This window comes from Ornithorhynchus anatinus, chromosome 9 (genome assembly GCF_004115215.2).
Source record: "Ornithorhynchus anatinus isolate Pmale09 chromosome 9, mOrnAna1.pri.v4, whole genome shotgun sequence".
Classification (NCBI taxonomy): domain Eukaryota; kingdom Metazoa; phylum Chordata; class Mammalia; order Monotremata; family Ornithorhynchidae; genus Ornithorhynchus; species Ornithorhynchus anatinus.
Window position 1 is genome coordinate 55,955,408 of NC_041736.1, and position 16,456 is coordinate 55,971,863.

Here is a 16,456-nt window from a genome sequence, read left to right on the forward strand (position 1 = left end):
TCCCAACCCCGGCGAACACCCGGGTCAGAAGGCCGCCGGCGGCCGCCGAGGAGAAAACGGTGGTGAGATTGGCCGGGGACCGATTCGAGCCGGGGCCTCGAGCCCCTTCGCTTCGCCCGATATTTCCGGAGAGGAGGAGCGCAAGATTGTCGGTCATGTTGGAGAACGGCATCTGAGAACACGATTAGCCTCTGAAATCTTATTAGTGGACTCCGTCTGCATCTGCGCTCTTTTACTGTGATGATCCTAATGAACGCGAATCTCTAACACGAGACCATAATCGCGACTCCTTTTTTCACACGGGCGATCTGACCTCCGGGCAAGATGAATGAGAGTTTTGGGTTTTTTTTTTAAATGGTATTTGTTACCCGCTTTCTAAGTGCCAGTCAGTGAACCAAGCGCTGGGGTGGATACACGCTGATCGGGTCGGGCACAGTCCCGGTCCCACGGGGACTCACAGTCTTAATTCCCATTTTGCAGATGAAGTAACCAAGGCACTGAGAAGTGAAGTGGACTAGATTAGAACCTGGATTAGAACCCAGGTGCCGCTGACGCCCAGGTCTGAGCCCTATCCACTAGACCTACCTGCTCCTCAACTGGTTCCTATCGTCTGGTGTCCCGGGATCACGCGCTCAAGAATCAATTGATTTCTTCGAGCGTTGCCCGGGTTAATCGCCCCCGGTTGGGGGGGCGTATAGACAGGGGAGGGCTCAGCGTCTGAGCGGCGGAGAGTCTCGGTCCCGGGGGACTGTGGCATCGGCTCGGAATCTTGGCGTAGTCCTCGACTCCTCTCTGTCACTCAAACCACATAATCGATCCGTCGCTAAATCCCGTCGGTCCCACCCTCACGACATCGCTAAAATCTGCCCTATCCTCTCCATCCAATCTGTTGCCACGTTTATACCGTCGCTCATCCTATCCTGCCTAGATTACTGCATCGGCCTCCTTGCTGGCCTCCCGGTCTCGCGTCTCTCCCCGCTCCGGTCCGAACTTCGCTCTGCTGCCTGAATCTTTTTTTTTAGAAAAACGTTTAGGAAGTGTAATCCCGCTCCTCCAAAAACTGCAGTGGCCGCCCATCCACCTCCGCATCAAACAAAAACTCCTCGCCGTTGGCTTCGGAGCGGTTCGCCACCTTGCCCCCCTCCCACCTCACCTCGCTGCTCTTCTTCTACGACGCAGCCCGCACATTTCACCCCTCTAGCGCTGACCTTCTCACTGCGCCTCCATCTCTCCTGTCTCGCTGCTGACGCCCTGGCCCACGTCCTGCCTCTGGCCCGGAACGTCCGCCCTCCTCCCCATCTTATCGAAGGCCCATCTCCTCCAAGAGGCCTTCCCAAACTAAACCCCGCCTCTTCTCACCCCCTTCTGTGTCACCCTTACCTCTTCCTTTTATTCATCCCCCCTCCCAGCCCCACAGCACTTCTGTACATATCTGTCGTTTTATTCATCTGTATCATCAACACCATCAGTCCGTCGACGCCCCTCTAGACCGTAAGCTTGCTGCGGCCGGGGAACGGGTCCGTTTATTGCTGTATTGGACTCTCCCGGGCGCGGAGTACAGTGCTCTGCCCACAGTAAGCGCTCGATAAATACGATGAAATGAACAAATGAATCTGCCCACGGCTCGTCCCCCGGAGTGGGTCTAGGAAGGGAGATGGACATTAACAGAAATGAATTGCAGAAACATACGTAAGTCCTGTGGGGCTGGAAGAGGGGATGAATAAAGGGATAAATGACCCAATCGGGGATCAGACCTGTGGCCTGGGTCCTCACCAACCGAGGTAACCGGCCAGGCTCGTACTTCCCAAGAACTCAGAACAGTGCACGGTTCGCCGCGAGTCCGTAATTCTGCTCCTACTGCTACTTACTGCCTCTACTCCTTGGCGTACTGGACAGATAACGGGCCTGGGAGTCAGAAGGTCGTGGGTTCTAATCCCAGCCCCGCCCCTTGTCTGCTGCGTGACTCCGAGCAAGTCGCTTCGCTTCTCGGCGCCTCGGTTCCCTCATCTGTAAAACGGGGATCGAAACAGTGAGCCCCATGTGGGACGGGGACTGTGGCCAACTCCATCTGCCTGTATCCACTCCGGCGCTTAGCACAGCACCTGTCACACAGTAAGCGCTTGACACAAACCATTATTATTATTATTACTACTACCACCATCACCACCAGTACTACCCGGGCCTCGACCTTCCAACCCGCTTCCACCGGGCAGCCGTCGAAATTCAGAGCCGCAATGCCAGCCTTAAAGACACGCATCTAGTCAGGGGCACCGCTTCTCTCGCCATCCATCTCTGGGTCAAGCTCTCCCTTCTGCCTCCAACTCCCTCCTCCTCACACTGTTCCCATCTTCAAAATCCTTATTCTACCACGTCTCCTTCAGGAGGCCTTCCCAAATTATTCTCTCACTTCCTCACCCTATCCACGCTCCAATCTCACTACTGGCCCCGCCACTTCGTCCTGTGCATTAGAATCCTCTGTGTACCTTGGGAATCACTCCATCCCTCCCCTGCTCCCGATTACACTTACGTTCGTATCTTTAAACTCTCTTTCTTCCCCTCAGCTGTAATTTATTTCCCCGTCTGTCTCCCCCGCAAGAACGGAAGCTCCCGGAGGGTTGGGATCGTGTCTACCATCTCTACTGTACCGTCCCCAACACGACACGCACAATCGCGGCATCACAATCGAGCGCTCAGCTGTTTAGGTACTAAAACATTTAGCTCAGATGACTACCGTGGAACACAGGTGGCTTCCTTTTGAACTACGAAACTTGGGTAGAATTCTGGGTGGGGAAAAGACTTGAGAAATAACCTTCATTAAATGCTCTCCGAAATTCTGTCGACCCAAACCCACCCACTCCCCACGACCCTCCGCCAATGAGCCTGCACATGTTTAATGTCAGATTTCCTGAAGTCCTCATCTTCATAAATGAATATTTATTGAGCGCCCACAGGGTGTAAAGCACTTGGTATAGCGCGTGGTTCCCAGCTCGTCTGACAGTCACTTTTTTTTGTTGTTGTTTCCAAGATGTATAAGTTGAAGGATTTAATTTTCCCATGGACCATCCCCCCCCTCAGTCTTTACTGCTTCTTTCTTCCTCTAATTAGTTCCAGAGTCCCCTGAAGAACAAAGGGGTAAAGGATGTCTTTGGGTTGAGTATCTCATGAGGGAGGGGCTGTGGAGAGGCGAAAGTTTTTTAGCTCTAGTCTACCCTTAAAAACACAGTCTCGTCCCATAAACGTCGTCCTTTCCACGTTCCTGGCGGATTCCGGTGGACGGATCGTCGGAATTTTTCGGAAAGCCGGGCGCTGCGGAGATGGAATTTCATAACGGCCGCTTTTATATTTCAATTAAGTTCACTAAACTGAAAAACTACCAGATTGAGAAAAAGCGGCTTAAACGACTACGGATTAAGTGGTGACCGTTACGGTGGGCCGAAGGGAATGGCTTTTGTGTTTTGTTGCAAGAGAGATTAAAAAAAAAAAAAAACAACACTCAAAAGTCAATCAAACTGTGAAAGAAAGTCTCCCTAATTACCAAGATCAAAATCCACTGGCTTTTTATTAAACATGAACTTGTGTTCTACCTTCCTGCACTTCGTAAATAGTGCTGACAATTGGTTAGGGAGCCTCTCGCTACAATAAAGCCTAATTGTATCATGAGAGAAAGGTGACAATCAGGAGATCATGAAAAAATTACATATTCTCACTGGTAGTTAATTAGCCATGCAAAACCTCCTCAAACAGATATTCTCTTCTATTAGGAATGATTACTATGCAGCCTTACAGATGTCAATACCGCAGCCGTTCGAATACTTCTTTCCCTCCTAATTGACGGTTGTAAAGTCCCGGTGCCAAGGTTTGGCTTCCAAAGAGCTAATTTATGACTAGAAGGATATTTTATGTCTTCGGTTGCAGCGGCTACAAAACTCGGCAAATCGGAACCATCTGTGCCCCGATACTTGACTCACCATTCATCTCGCAGCCCATCGGTCACGTTTGTCTGCGTCGGGCATTCCTGGCTCCCGAGGGACCGTGAGGATCCCAGGTTCACGGGAAATCCTTCCGGCCAACGCTCCCCGCCTCCCCCCCCGCCCCCACCTCCCAAACCCCGACTCTGCCGGGCCGCTCTCCGTTTAGAGGTTTTTCAAGGGGGTGGCTCGGGGAGAGACCTAGCGGGGCGAAAGGGGTTTGAGGAAAGGTTCGCGAGGACGGCCGCTTGCTAGGAAACCTGGTCTCTGGAAGGTGCTCAAAGACCACGCCTCTGGCCTGGAATGCCCTCCCTCCTGTCACACGGAAAATTGCGCTCGCCCCCTTCAAAGTCTTACTGAAGGTCCATCTCCTCCAAAGGATCTACCCTGACTAAGCCCTCCTCTCTTCTGCTCCCACTTCCTCCGTGTCACCCCGACTTATTCCCTTCATTTTTCCCCCTTCCCAGCTCCGTGGCACTTTACGTATACATCTGTAATTTATTTATTTATGTATATTAATTCATTCATTCGATCGTAATTGTTGAGCGCTTACTGTGCGCAAAGCTCTTGGGAGAGAACGATAACAAACACGTTCCTGTCCACAACGAAACAGTCATGTCTGTCTTCCCCTCTAGACCGTGATCTCATTGTGGGCAGGGGATGGGCCTGTTTTTTGTCATATCGTACTCGCCCAGACGCTCGGTACAGTGCTTTGCACACAAAAAAGCGCTCAATAAAAATGACTGACTGAATGAATGAATGATGGGTTGGCCCTTAAGGAACTCGGCCTTTCACCTGAGGCGGGGAGGGGACGGGGGTCGCCCCGGGGCTCTGAGGGCCAGGTGCCGGCCCCTGGGCTTGCCCCTTTGACGTGAGAGGCTGCTGGTCAAGAGGTCAGTCTTCCTCCCGGAGGGCCGACGTCCAACTTGGCAGCCGAGCCAGGGGAGACGGGCGACGGACAAACCTTGGCCCCGAAAGCGCCGTGTCCCACTCCTTCGGAGACCTCGGAAAACTTCCTCTGGAGCGGGAGACGAAGCGGAGGGCCAGCCCGGTCCGCTCCCCGGGAAGCGCCGGGCCCGGCCTCCGGCCACTGTTGGGGAATCTCACCTCTCGGGGGTATCCGCAACCGGAAAATCTCACGGGCCCGTCGGGGAGAACACCACTCGACTTCAATCCGCCCAGCAGGATATTCTTCAGTACTCGATACTCTGGCTTTTCCTCGTAAGCTAGGCCGTGGGCACGTGCCAGGAACTGCGCTATTTCACCTGCGGAGCGGAGTTTTGCAGAAAGTGAATTCCGCGCTGTGACTTACATTAGCTGAGCACCCCGTCCGGGTTCAAAAAAGCCTTCCCTCCCTCCCTCCGCATTGGACCGATCTAGAAAACCGATATAAATATCACGACAGATCGACTGCTTCACTGACAACTGAGACCGCTTGTTGAATGGGGATTGTACCCTCTGGAATGAAGTCACAGGCGTGCAGGGAGGGGATGAGAGGAAGTACGGCGTCTTCCCTCTCTGTTCTGGACTCTGGAATCTCCCAGAGGAGGAATCAATCAATTCACCGCCAGCACTTACCGAACGCCGAGCGCCGTACTAAGCGCTAGGGAGAGTACAATACGAGAGCGTCGGCAGACTCCATCGCTGCCCTCGAGGAGCTGATCGTCTTACGGGGAAGAGAGGCACCGGAAAGCAGAGGAGCAAGGATATAGGGATGTGCGGATGGGATATAAATGCCCCTCATCGATTAGGGTGCGTCACCCGGTGCGTACGGAAGTGCTCTGGGTTCTTGAGCACAGATGGTGCGGGAGCAGGTTGGCCTAGTGGCTACAGCTCCGGCCTTAGGAGTCTTAAGGACCTGGTTCCTAATCCTGGTTCTGCTACCCGTCTGCTCTATGACCTAGGGCAGGTCACTTCACTTCTCTGGGCTTCGGTTCCCCCATCCGGAAAATGGGCATTAAAACTGTGAGCTCGAATATGGGACAGGGACGTGTCCAACACGATCATCGTGTCTCTTTGCTGCGTTCTGTTAAAGAATAAGTAATAGCTATCATTTGGCCCCGCTGCATCATCAGTCTTACCCCGATAGCCTACTTGACGATCAAGCCAGAGTTAGCAGTGAACGCCTACAAAGCGCTAAGCCCCGGACTAAGCACCGGGCAGACTACGGCAGAAGCGAGACGCATTTCCGCATCTCGCGCTCACGATCTACCGACTGTCAGAAATTACTGACAATTAGTGGGAAGGGGAGGAAGAACAGGGATACGGCAGAGAGCGGCACAGCACAGATCGGCATCGATCAGAGCTGAATAAATCACCCGATGAAGAAATACACCAACACAGAACAATAGATCCTGGAAGGCGGGGACCGTGCCTACCGATTCGGTTGTATTGTACTTTCCCAAGTGCGTAGTAATGATGATTATGGCATTTAAGCGCTTCCTATGTGCCAAGCACTGTTCTAAGCGCCGGGGTAGATACAAGGAAATCGGGCTGACCCACATGGGGCTCAGTCTTAATCCCCATTTTACAGACGAGGTAACTGAGGCACAGGGAAGCGAAGTGACTCGCCCAAAGTCACACGGCTAAGTGGCGGAGCCGGGATTAGAACCCACGACCTCTGACTCCCAAGCCCGGACTCTTTCCACTAAGCCCTACTGGTCTGCACAGAGTAGGTGCTCAATAAATATCATCCATCGATTGATAAGTGATGAGACTAGGAATCAAATACTTAAATGCTAAGAGGGAGAGACAAAAGGGGTGCAGGGCTGATGTGATGGGGGTTTGGGAATCAATCCGGGAAGGCTTTGGGGAGGCCTCTCCTCGGGCCTTCCTATTGGTTCTTCGAAGTGATGCGAAAGGAACCAGAGCATGGCCCGTTGGCTACTTCGTTCATTCGATCGTATCTGTTGGGCGCTCACTGTGTGCAGAGCACCGTACTGAGCGCTTCTAACGCACCCTGCGAGTGTCGGACGATTTCCATTTCCTTGCCAATAAAGGCCACCGTTTAAGATCAAAGAAAACGGTTTGCCGTGTACAAAGGAGGAGGCCGGTATTTCTCTCCCAGATTCCTGGTTGGGCTCAGAAGAGCCGTACCCAAGCACGCATCTGTACAGGACAGAAAGCACAAGCCCAAATCTCACACGCGTGTGATTCTTTGCTTGCTTAATTTCTAAAGCCCCGGCCCCCGGGAGAGTGAAGCTCGGCTCTGACTTCCCAGCTTACTTAGGTTTCTTTCCTGAGAGGGCGACGGGGACGAGGAGGAAAGGGGCGAGCTAAACTGAGGCCTAGTGGGGAGGATGCGGTCCTGGGAGTCAGAGGCCCCGGGTTCCAACCCCGGCTCCGCCACTCATCTGCTGTGAACTTGGGCAACTCACTTAGTTGCCAAGACAAGTTGAGTCTTGTCGTCTGAAAAATGGGGATTAAGGCTGGGACCCTCACGTTGGCTGTGTCCAACCCAATTATCTTGTATCTACCCCAGCGCTTCGTGCAGTGCCGGGCACGCGGTAATTAACAAAATGTCACGATTATCATTATTATCATTGTTATATACTGGCCGCACCCTCAGAAGCTGGAGAGCTATACGGAAGCCACCACTATCCAGGAATCTTTCTCCCCATTTCGTTAAGAAGCAGCACGGGCCTGAAAGACGGGGACCTGGGTTCTACGTCCGGCTCTACCGCTTGTCTGCTGTGTGACGTTGGGCCGGTCACTTAACTTTTCTGTTCCTCAGTTTCCCTATCTATACAATGGGGATTAACACTGGGAGTCCCAAATGGGACGGGGACCGTGTCCAACCCACTGATTTTTTTTACCCATCCCAGTACTTGGAACAGTGCCTGGCACGTAGTAAGAGCTTAACAAATAGGATAATTAATTCACTGAGGGAAACACGGGAAATCTCCCCTGCTTTTAGTTGGGATGAACGATGGAATTTTTTGACTGAGGACAACGGGGAAGGACGTCTCCCTTGAAACCCACTGGTCCTCCATTTTAGAAAATTGCCAACATCAAGCCGGACTCCTCCGTGTTTTCCCCACCCCGTAAATCCAGGACTTCCTGTGGAAGCGTAAAGGAGACGGGCATTATACTCGCAAGTGATGTAATAGAAGTTTGCTGATGATTCGTCGGGATTTGCAACACGTCCCACTAAAATATCATATGAGTCAGGGAGGCTTTTCGTTTCACATCACTGCACGTTCGTCGTTCGCGCTCACTGGAAACCCAACGACGTCTCCCCGTCTGATCTGCCTGTTCTTCACCCCAAATTTCAATCCTCCTTTCCCAGCGGAGGCCGCGTCGCGTTATTTTGGAAGGGGACGGGGTGTGGCGCGCCGCTCCGAGAGGACTCACTGCAGCCGCTTCCGGGAGGCGCGCACTTCATCACCGAATCGGGGAGCTCGTCCATGAGGCTGCAGCGGGAAGAGCAGACCGCACCATTAAACCGCGTTTGGAGCGGGTGAGTCCATGGAAAAATGAGAAGACGGCAAAACTCGGACTCCGGTGGATAAAGTCACCGTTCTCTCTAGAAACGGCAGGGGGTGGAGAAGAGCGAATGGGAAAATTCGATCCACCTGCGGGCAGCATTCCCAGCTGGGAGGGAGTGGGGGCGGGTCGGGGAAGAGGCATGAGGCAGACCTCCCGTTCTCAGGCTCAGCTCGGGAGATTGGACGGGGGCCGAGCTTCACCTTTCGGTCGACGGGTGTCAGGGTCACTCTCCATTTGCGGATTGAGTTGGAGAAAACGGAAATTTCAGGATTTTTTTTTCTTCTTTTATAAGAAGAATGTGCAAAGACGGTCCATCTGGCTTTTTAGAATATTTTAAGAGGCTTTCCTTTTTCCTCAGGCGGTTCCTTTTGAAAGGTTCGAATTAGGCATGGACGTGTGTCCTTGGTGAGACACATGTGCTTTTGCTCAGCTGGAATAAAACAGGTTGACAAACCACAGAGTGAAAAAAAGGGTCTCCTTTCCCATCCCTCTCACGGGCCAGAGTGAACCTCTACCTCCAGAGAAACGGCAGAAGTGTGCGCATCGCAAAAATCAAAAATTCAGTTAGACACCATTACTGGCCGTATCCCACATACAAACCCTGACACGAACATACAGGATCTCTATGGTAAATGCATAATGGGCTTACTGCAACGTCTGATTTCTCCCTGGGCTTTTCGAGCCTAGGCAGTTCGTTTGTTCTCTCCCTCTCTCCCTCTCTCTCTCTCTCTCCCCACACACACACATACACACAAATATACACGCACAAAGAGAAATGCGGTGTAACGTAATGTCGTCCGCAGTAAACGTAACCAGGACAAATTGGGTTTATGGAGAGGAAGGTATAAACCTTTGTCAGGCAAAATAACAGAAAATACCACATATGAACAGGAGAGCCAAGTTATGGTAGTTAGGGGAACCATAATTTAGCAGTCTTAATGTCGGTATATCGGTCTGATGAAGAACACAAACCTGGAGCCCAATAAAAATTCACAAAAATCACATCCGGTAGTGCATTCTGAGCAAACGAAAGCACCGATAATTGATAATGTCGACAGTACCTTCGAACCCAAATGCAATTAGGCCAAGTAGGGCATGAAAGTTTGAATTTCACCATTTCTGGATTGCAATCAGATGTTATCAGTACTTTGGGACCGTGGAGACTGTGCTTAGCCACATTCTACTGAGCACGGGCTTGTCGCGATTCCAGAGATGTCGACCTTCCCCGTATTAATGGCCGAAGCGAATGAGTGAGCCGACCGATCAAATGCTGAACTATTTAAGTGTTGATTTTGGAGGCGGGGGAAGGGGAAAGGGCTTGACATCTCCAGAAGGGTCAAAGTGAATCTACTTCAACCTGTACAAATGCGAACCGCATCACCCGATCGGAAGGCTAATCCGTCTTTTCGAGGGCCGACGTCGGAACATCGGCTCTCCTTAACGGGCCCCTCCCTCGTGACCGGCTTGGAGTCTGGCGCCTCTTCCAATCGTGATATCACAGAGCTACGGAGAAGTGCAGTTGAGCTTTTCCCGGCCAATAGTGAAAAACCGGTCACTCTCTGCTCTGTGCCACCGCCTTTCTCAAGCGGGCTCCGGGACGGGACCTCCAGGGTAATGTAATTTGTGATCTGATTCTGAGCTAAACCTCACGGCGCAAGAGTCCGGCACCTACAGGGTTTGGACTCGGACTGTAACCAACCGCGATTACGTGGAGGTGACACCACCCGCCTTCAGGACAGTTTTCTCCCGAAAAGGGAAGGAGGCAACTCCGACCTGGAAATACGGGCCGGAGAAGCCGTGCTCTCGGAAGAGAGACGTGACCGGAGGGGGCGGATCTGCTCCGCTTCTTTCGGAGCTCGCCATCCCGTCCGCGTAACCCCTTGTGCGGACGCGGCCCGGGTAACCCCTTGTGCGGACGCGGCCCGGCTAATCTGCCGCCGTTCGACCGGTTCGGGGATCCCGCCGAAGGAGGTGACTCAGGTTTACCGTACTTTCGGAACCTCCGCGCGAATTTACGCGGACTTCTTCCGGAGAGACCGTCCCCCCCGTTCGGGCGACTTGTTTTTAAAAGGAAGGAATCCGTGTTGGTTTTCGTGACAAGGGGGAAGGAGGGACTCGACAGGCTGAGGGGCAGCGCGGAAGACATGAAAACGTGTACTTGGTTTTAGCGGTCTGGACGGCCACGGGGTCCCGCAGGTTCGAGTCCCAAGGCAGCTTCCCGCAGAACCACCGGAGCATGCAGTAGCCGAGGATTTCAAGGTCACCTCGTCTGGACAGGGCTAGCGGAGCGACGGAGAGAAAGAGAAAAAGAGAGAGAAAAAGGGTGAGGGGGAGATGAAGGTTACGAGCGTCTTCTTAGAAAATAGAAGAGGCTTTGAGCGAACGACTGTTGATGAAATATGAAAAAGCCAAACGGGCAGAGTGTTTTGTTTGTTCAGCTGGATTGGAACTAAAACGCCCAGGCTTTTGGCCCCAGTCCACAGACAGGCAGTGACTTGTTGCTGTTGAAAGTAGGGTCAGTTTCCTCACCTCCTCCGACTTCATCCTTCCTTAGTCTGGCCTGTCACATGACCTTGATCCCCATGGCCTGTGACATGATCCAGACAGCCCATAACCCAGCACCAACACTTTCTCAAAGAGCCAAGCAGTAAAACAAAGAAATAAATGTCTGCTGCTAAATTGCTAACACATGTTCCAGGAAGTCCACGGGGTCTACATTGGTCATGCGGAGACCCTCGGAGTGCAGACTAAACACTGATGGCCTTTCCTGTTCCACTACGAGAGTCCTGGAAGTTGGAAGATGGGGTAAAAGTGCCATCTAGTGTACAGTTCCGACACCGAGTCCGGCCGCGATTTTCGCCCGACTGCCGGGACGCCGGCTACTGTACGCGAGAGCTCCGGGGACGCCCCCCCCCGCCCCCCCCGCCGGTCTTCCCCGTCTCTTCCTGGCTAGGAAGTCCAACCGGGGCCTCGCTTTAGCCCGGCCATCCGTGGCGAGCACCATCGCTGAGAGGAAGGGGAAGCCACGCCGAACGAGGGCTCAGTTTCCGAGGAAGACACCGAGGACTCGCCTCCGGGAAACGGGAGGCGACCCAGACCCAGCCTCGCTCCGGAGAAACAGGCCCGGGAACCGGGAACTGAAGGGTTTCGGAACGAGGGCCTCCTCATTAAGCCAGTGTGAAAATCGGAGGTAGAGAGAGCTCCGCGCGACTCCGCGCCCGTCCGAAGTTGGTGCTCCCCGCTCGGAGGGAAGACCGCACCGTGGCGAGATCACGCTCCCGCTCGTAATGGGAACTGGATTCCGGCAACTTCGCAGGCCTCACGATGTAAAATTTATTCTTTTCAACTTTGTTCCCGGGTTCCCCGATGCCCGGGGCTAGTAGCTTATCCCTCTTCCGAAGCGTCCGTCTGGGGAAGGACGAGGCGGCCCGCGGTGCGGTATGTGGCCGTTAAAACCGCTGTAAACGGGTATCGTATTTTATGAGTTTGCATTCGATAAATTCTGAAAAGTCACTCAGCGAACTTATTTTTTAATTTAAAAAGTCATCTGCGAAGGGCTACGGCGCCGACCCATCACAACTGTTTCGGGTTACCCTGCGTAAATTATTCTAAAAGCAGAAGACAAGATTAGCTCTTACACGTACTCTATCTTAACTGCTATTAGAGCATTGGATTATTAAAGGCCCTTCAATCTAGCAGAATGCTCCACTCTCCCCCGGGTGTCGTTTATTTCCTGCACTAGATTCAACAATGTCCTAATGCAAGACTTGGCTCTCGTATTAAAATAAAAACACAATCTCTACCACTCGCTGTTCTGTAGCGATTTCTTCGGCAATAAATCTCCCATTAACTGTGGAACGGTTCCATTCGTACACATGGGCTCCCAGGTCCTCTTTTTTCCATTACGGCAATTCCAGATTACCACCGTCGAAACCAGCGCTTTGGATTTCGGGTCCTCTGATTTTCGCAAAACGCTCTCCTGGCACCTGTTGGGGACGATCCGGGCAGCACGCGAGTGACTCTCGGAGGAGACGAAGACTGAATCGAAATGGAGTCTTTCCGTCCCTGAGGAAAGTCGTCGACCCGGGGCCGTAAGTGACGTCGAGCCGTTTGGCTTTTCGAAGCCCGTCGTCCGGCACTGGCCTTCCCCTGGAGCGACCCTCCGAGAGCCAACTTTATATTTACGTCGCCGTTCGAGTTGGGTCACCCCTGATTGCGCTACTCTCTCACTCACTTTTCCCATCTTTCACCCATTTAATGATCTGCGAGTAGGGCACCTGCCAGCTGGTGGTAAAGGACAGCGAAAGTAGCTGTGGTTTTCCCCGCTGCGGCCCCAGAGCAGTAGTAGTCTGACAACAATCTGGTGGAACTGAAACACGGAGAGAGCCTCCTCTGGCCGTTCTCTACCGCCGCTGAGAAGGAAATCAAAACACTGAAAATGAAAAGTGTTCGGAACTCAAAGGTGAGCCTTCCTGTGGAGGAAGAGCTCTAAGACTCCCCCCCTCCTCACCAATCTCACATCTTTGGAAGAGAAAACCTTCCTTGGCCGTCACGTTGTTACTGAAAATAAACGCTGGGTGGGATCTTCACCCCCGTTGCACTAACACGGGGAGGTTCGCCGCGACGGGGCTCGAAGAATCGGAACAATCGCTTCGGCGTACGTACGGTTCTCAGCCGGAAAGAAGAAGCGGCGTGGCCTGGTGGAAAGAGATCTGGGTTCTAATCACGGCCCCGCCATTCGCCTGCTGGGTGACTCTGGCAAGTGATTTCACTTCCCTCTGCTCAGCTTCCTCATCTGTCGCACGGGGATTAAATACCACTTCTCCTTTCCCCTTAGACTGTGAACCCCACGTAGGCCAGGGACTGTGTCCAATCTGATTACCCTGGATCTACCCCACTGCTTGGCACATAGTAAGCACTTCACATTGTTAAAAAGTCAGGGTAGGAAAACATAAAAAAACTAACTCGTGAACACCAGTCCCTTTTACCTTTTGACTGCCGACCGTCCGCGGCTTTATGAGGTGTTTGGGGAAATTGAATAGGTCTCTCTATCAGTGAAAGGTTTTCTATTTTGCTTAACATATTCTTTCTACTCCTCTCCCTTTTAAATCTCATACGCGCTATGCCTTAGATCTGCACGACCAAGAAGTCGCCACGCTTATATTTTAGGTTGAGACGAAACAATGGTAGAATATATTTGGAAAATCAGGTCCCTCGACAATGTTTTCTTTCCAAATGGCATGCGATTGGGCCTAGAACTCACGCTGGCTTTTCAAACCAAAGACAGAAGAATCCAGAGGACAATTTATGCTAACGCCGTTCTACGACTAAACCCTCTCGGGCTGGATAACACCTCTACGGCGATGTCTCCCTTTGCAGTCTAATTTATATTTAGATTACTACTTCAAAATAGAAATTAGTTTCCTCTCCCCAAGAGAGTTGGTCCTCTCGATGGACCGATGTGCAAAACTTTGGAAAGTTACTGCCATTTGCCTCAGCCGTGCCTGACACAGCCAGGGACTTTCCGCAATGTATATCCACTGAATTCTTCCACCCCTAAAGGTAAACCTCTGTCGGGCCTCGCTTCAACCACTTCCCTTTGGAGGGAACTAAAGGGGTTAGGAGGTCCTGTGTTAGAGAAGCAGCGTGGCTCAGTGGAAAGAGCCCGGGCTTGGGAGTCAGAGGTCATGGGTTCGAATCCAGGCTCTGCCACCTGTCAGCTGAGTGACTGTGGACAAGTCACTTCACTTCTCTGGGCCTCAGTTACCTCATCTGCAAAATGGGGATTAAGACCGTGAGCCTCATGTGGGACAACCTGATTACTCTGTATCTACCCCAGCACCTAGAACAGTGCTCTGCACATAGTAAGCGCTTAACAAATACCACCATTGTTATTAAGCGCTACGCTCCAAGCACTGTGCTGAACACTGGTAGACGCAGGATAATCGGGTTGGACCCAGTCCCTTTCACGCATGGGGTTCGAGCTGGCGTCGCTACAAAAATCAGACAACATTTTGGGGAAGAATAAATCATCCCAGAAGCAACATGGTCTAGTGGAAAAAGTAGTCTTGGGAGTCGGCAGGCCCGGGTTCTAATCCCTACTCTGTCTCTTGAATACTGTGTGATCTTGGGCGAGTGATTTTACTTTTCTGTGCCTGTTTTCTCATCTGCAAGAAGGGGATTCGATACCTGTTCTTCATATTTAGACTGTGAGCCCCATGAGAGACTGGGCCTGTGTCCAACTTGATGATCTTGCATCTATCCTAGTAGTGAGTACAATGTTTGGCACATAGTTAAGTACCTAACAAATACTATTATCATTATCATCATCTCACAAACGCTCCCCAGGGATCCCGCTCAGGAAATCTTCCATCAGTCGGTGTCTGTTTATTGTTATACCGTTCTCTCCCAAGCGTCTAGAACAGCGCTTTGCACAGGGTAAGCGCTCAATAAATTCGACTGAATGAATAATCATCACGGAGCACTTGCCCGTGAGCCAAGGACTGAGCTAAGGCCCTCGAGACTATATGAAAGGAGTACTGAATAAGACCCCTGCCCACATAGAGCTTGCAATCCAACGAACATCAAGAAAACGTCGCTTTAGGACTAGTCACGACTCAATGTACCAAGGAAGTTTTTCCAGGCCAAACTGACCAAGCTGAAACGGCTGATGGATTCGCCTCCCCTTGTGGCTTTGGGCAGATCCTGGGTTTCGGGAGTGGGTGGACCAGATCCTTCCCGGCCGACCAGAATGTCGCAACATAATCACGGGAGAAGACGGCTCCACGGTCTGGTCAAAATCCCCCCCGGCCGAAGAATCCAAAATCGGGCTGGTAGAATCTAAGCTTTTTGAGGGCAGGGATCGTCTGTCTTGCTTCCGGTGTACTCGCCCAAGGCTTTTACTATGGTGTTTGGCATTCCAGAGGCCCTCCATATATTCCACTGATGGATTTCCAGCCCTTGGAGTTCTAGCTCTTCCCATCCTGGCCCAACGGCAAAACTGAGTTTCAGAGGTGGAGGAGTGAGGACAGTTTAAAACAGTTACTACGTGTCTGGGGATCAATCGTCTGTTTTTAACATTAGCCTAATGCCTGAAAACCTTAAGGTTGAGAGAAGGGGGCCGGGCTACCGTTGCCTGAAATCACTCTGCCCTCGAGGAACGACTATCATCATTGTATCCCTATAGTACCAAGGGAAGGAGCACGGTCTCGTGGACAGAACACGGACCAGGCCGTCAGAGGAAGGCCGTCTAATCCAGGCTCTGCCACATGTCTGCTGTGTGACCCTGGGCGAGGCCCTTCTCTTCTCTGAACCTGTTACCTCATCTGTAAAATGGGGATTAAGTCCACGTGAGCCCCACGTGGGACACGGACTGCGACAGACCCGATCATCTCGTCTCTACGCCGGCGCTTAGAACGGCGCTCGATACGAATACCACAATTATTATAATATCCTGATGGCCGAACTAGGGGACGGGTCAGGGACAAAGGCAGTGGGAGAGGGGAGGGGTAGGGAGGGGAGAAGTCTTCGGTTTAAGGAAGAGCAAGGAGTACGGCAGAGCAGAGGATATGACTCGGGAGCCGTGAGGGATTTTCTGCCCGGTAGCCGGGCGGCAGGGGTGGCGAACGTTTTGGACGAGGAGAACCCTCCGAGAACCCTCGTTCCGCTCTCCCCAGCCCCAAGACTACAGGTGTTGGGGAGAAGGAAGGGTCCGCTTCAGATCTAATAATACTGCGGGATGGAAAACGTTTGCCGAGGGGGATGAAAAATTCAGTTTGATGGAAGAGAGGGAATGACGATAAGAGTAAGATAAGGGCAGGGAAATCACACATCAGAGCAGGGGGGTCGCTTGATGAAGTTAATGATGAATGTCGGTCTAAAAAAATCAGGGGAAATGTGATTTGGGGATATATCAATCGGGCTCCAGCACCGAGGAGATTTGTAAACAGCTGGAAAATGTTAGGGTGGATATTGCTTCCTGCCGTTTCTACAAATGTGTT

General features: G+C 52.1%; 1 protein-coding gene across 3 annotated transcripts in view; it reads right to left on the reverse strand.

Moving 5' to 3' along the window:
- The window catches only part of VRK2 (VRK serine/threonine kinase 2), a 69,605-nt gene that overhangs the window by 3,295 nt on the left and 49,854 nt on the right, over nucleotides 1–16,456 (reverse strand). For 2 of the 3 annotated variants that reach the window (XM_029071469.2, XM_029071470.2), the window contains exons 10-12: nucleotides 10,615–10,735; nucleotides 8,322–8,380; nucleotides 5,076–5,233 (exon numbers count right to left, since the gene is read on the reverse strand). In XM_029071469.2, the coding sequence (XP_028927302.1) occupies nucleotides 5,076–5,233; nucleotides 8,322–8,380; nucleotides 10,615–10,735 (338 nt within the window). The remainder of the gene's footprint in view (nucleotides 1–5,075; nucleotides 5,234–8,321; nucleotides 8,381–10,614; nucleotides 10,736–16,456) is intronic. The other variant, XM_029071471.2, reaches the window with a different exon arrangement.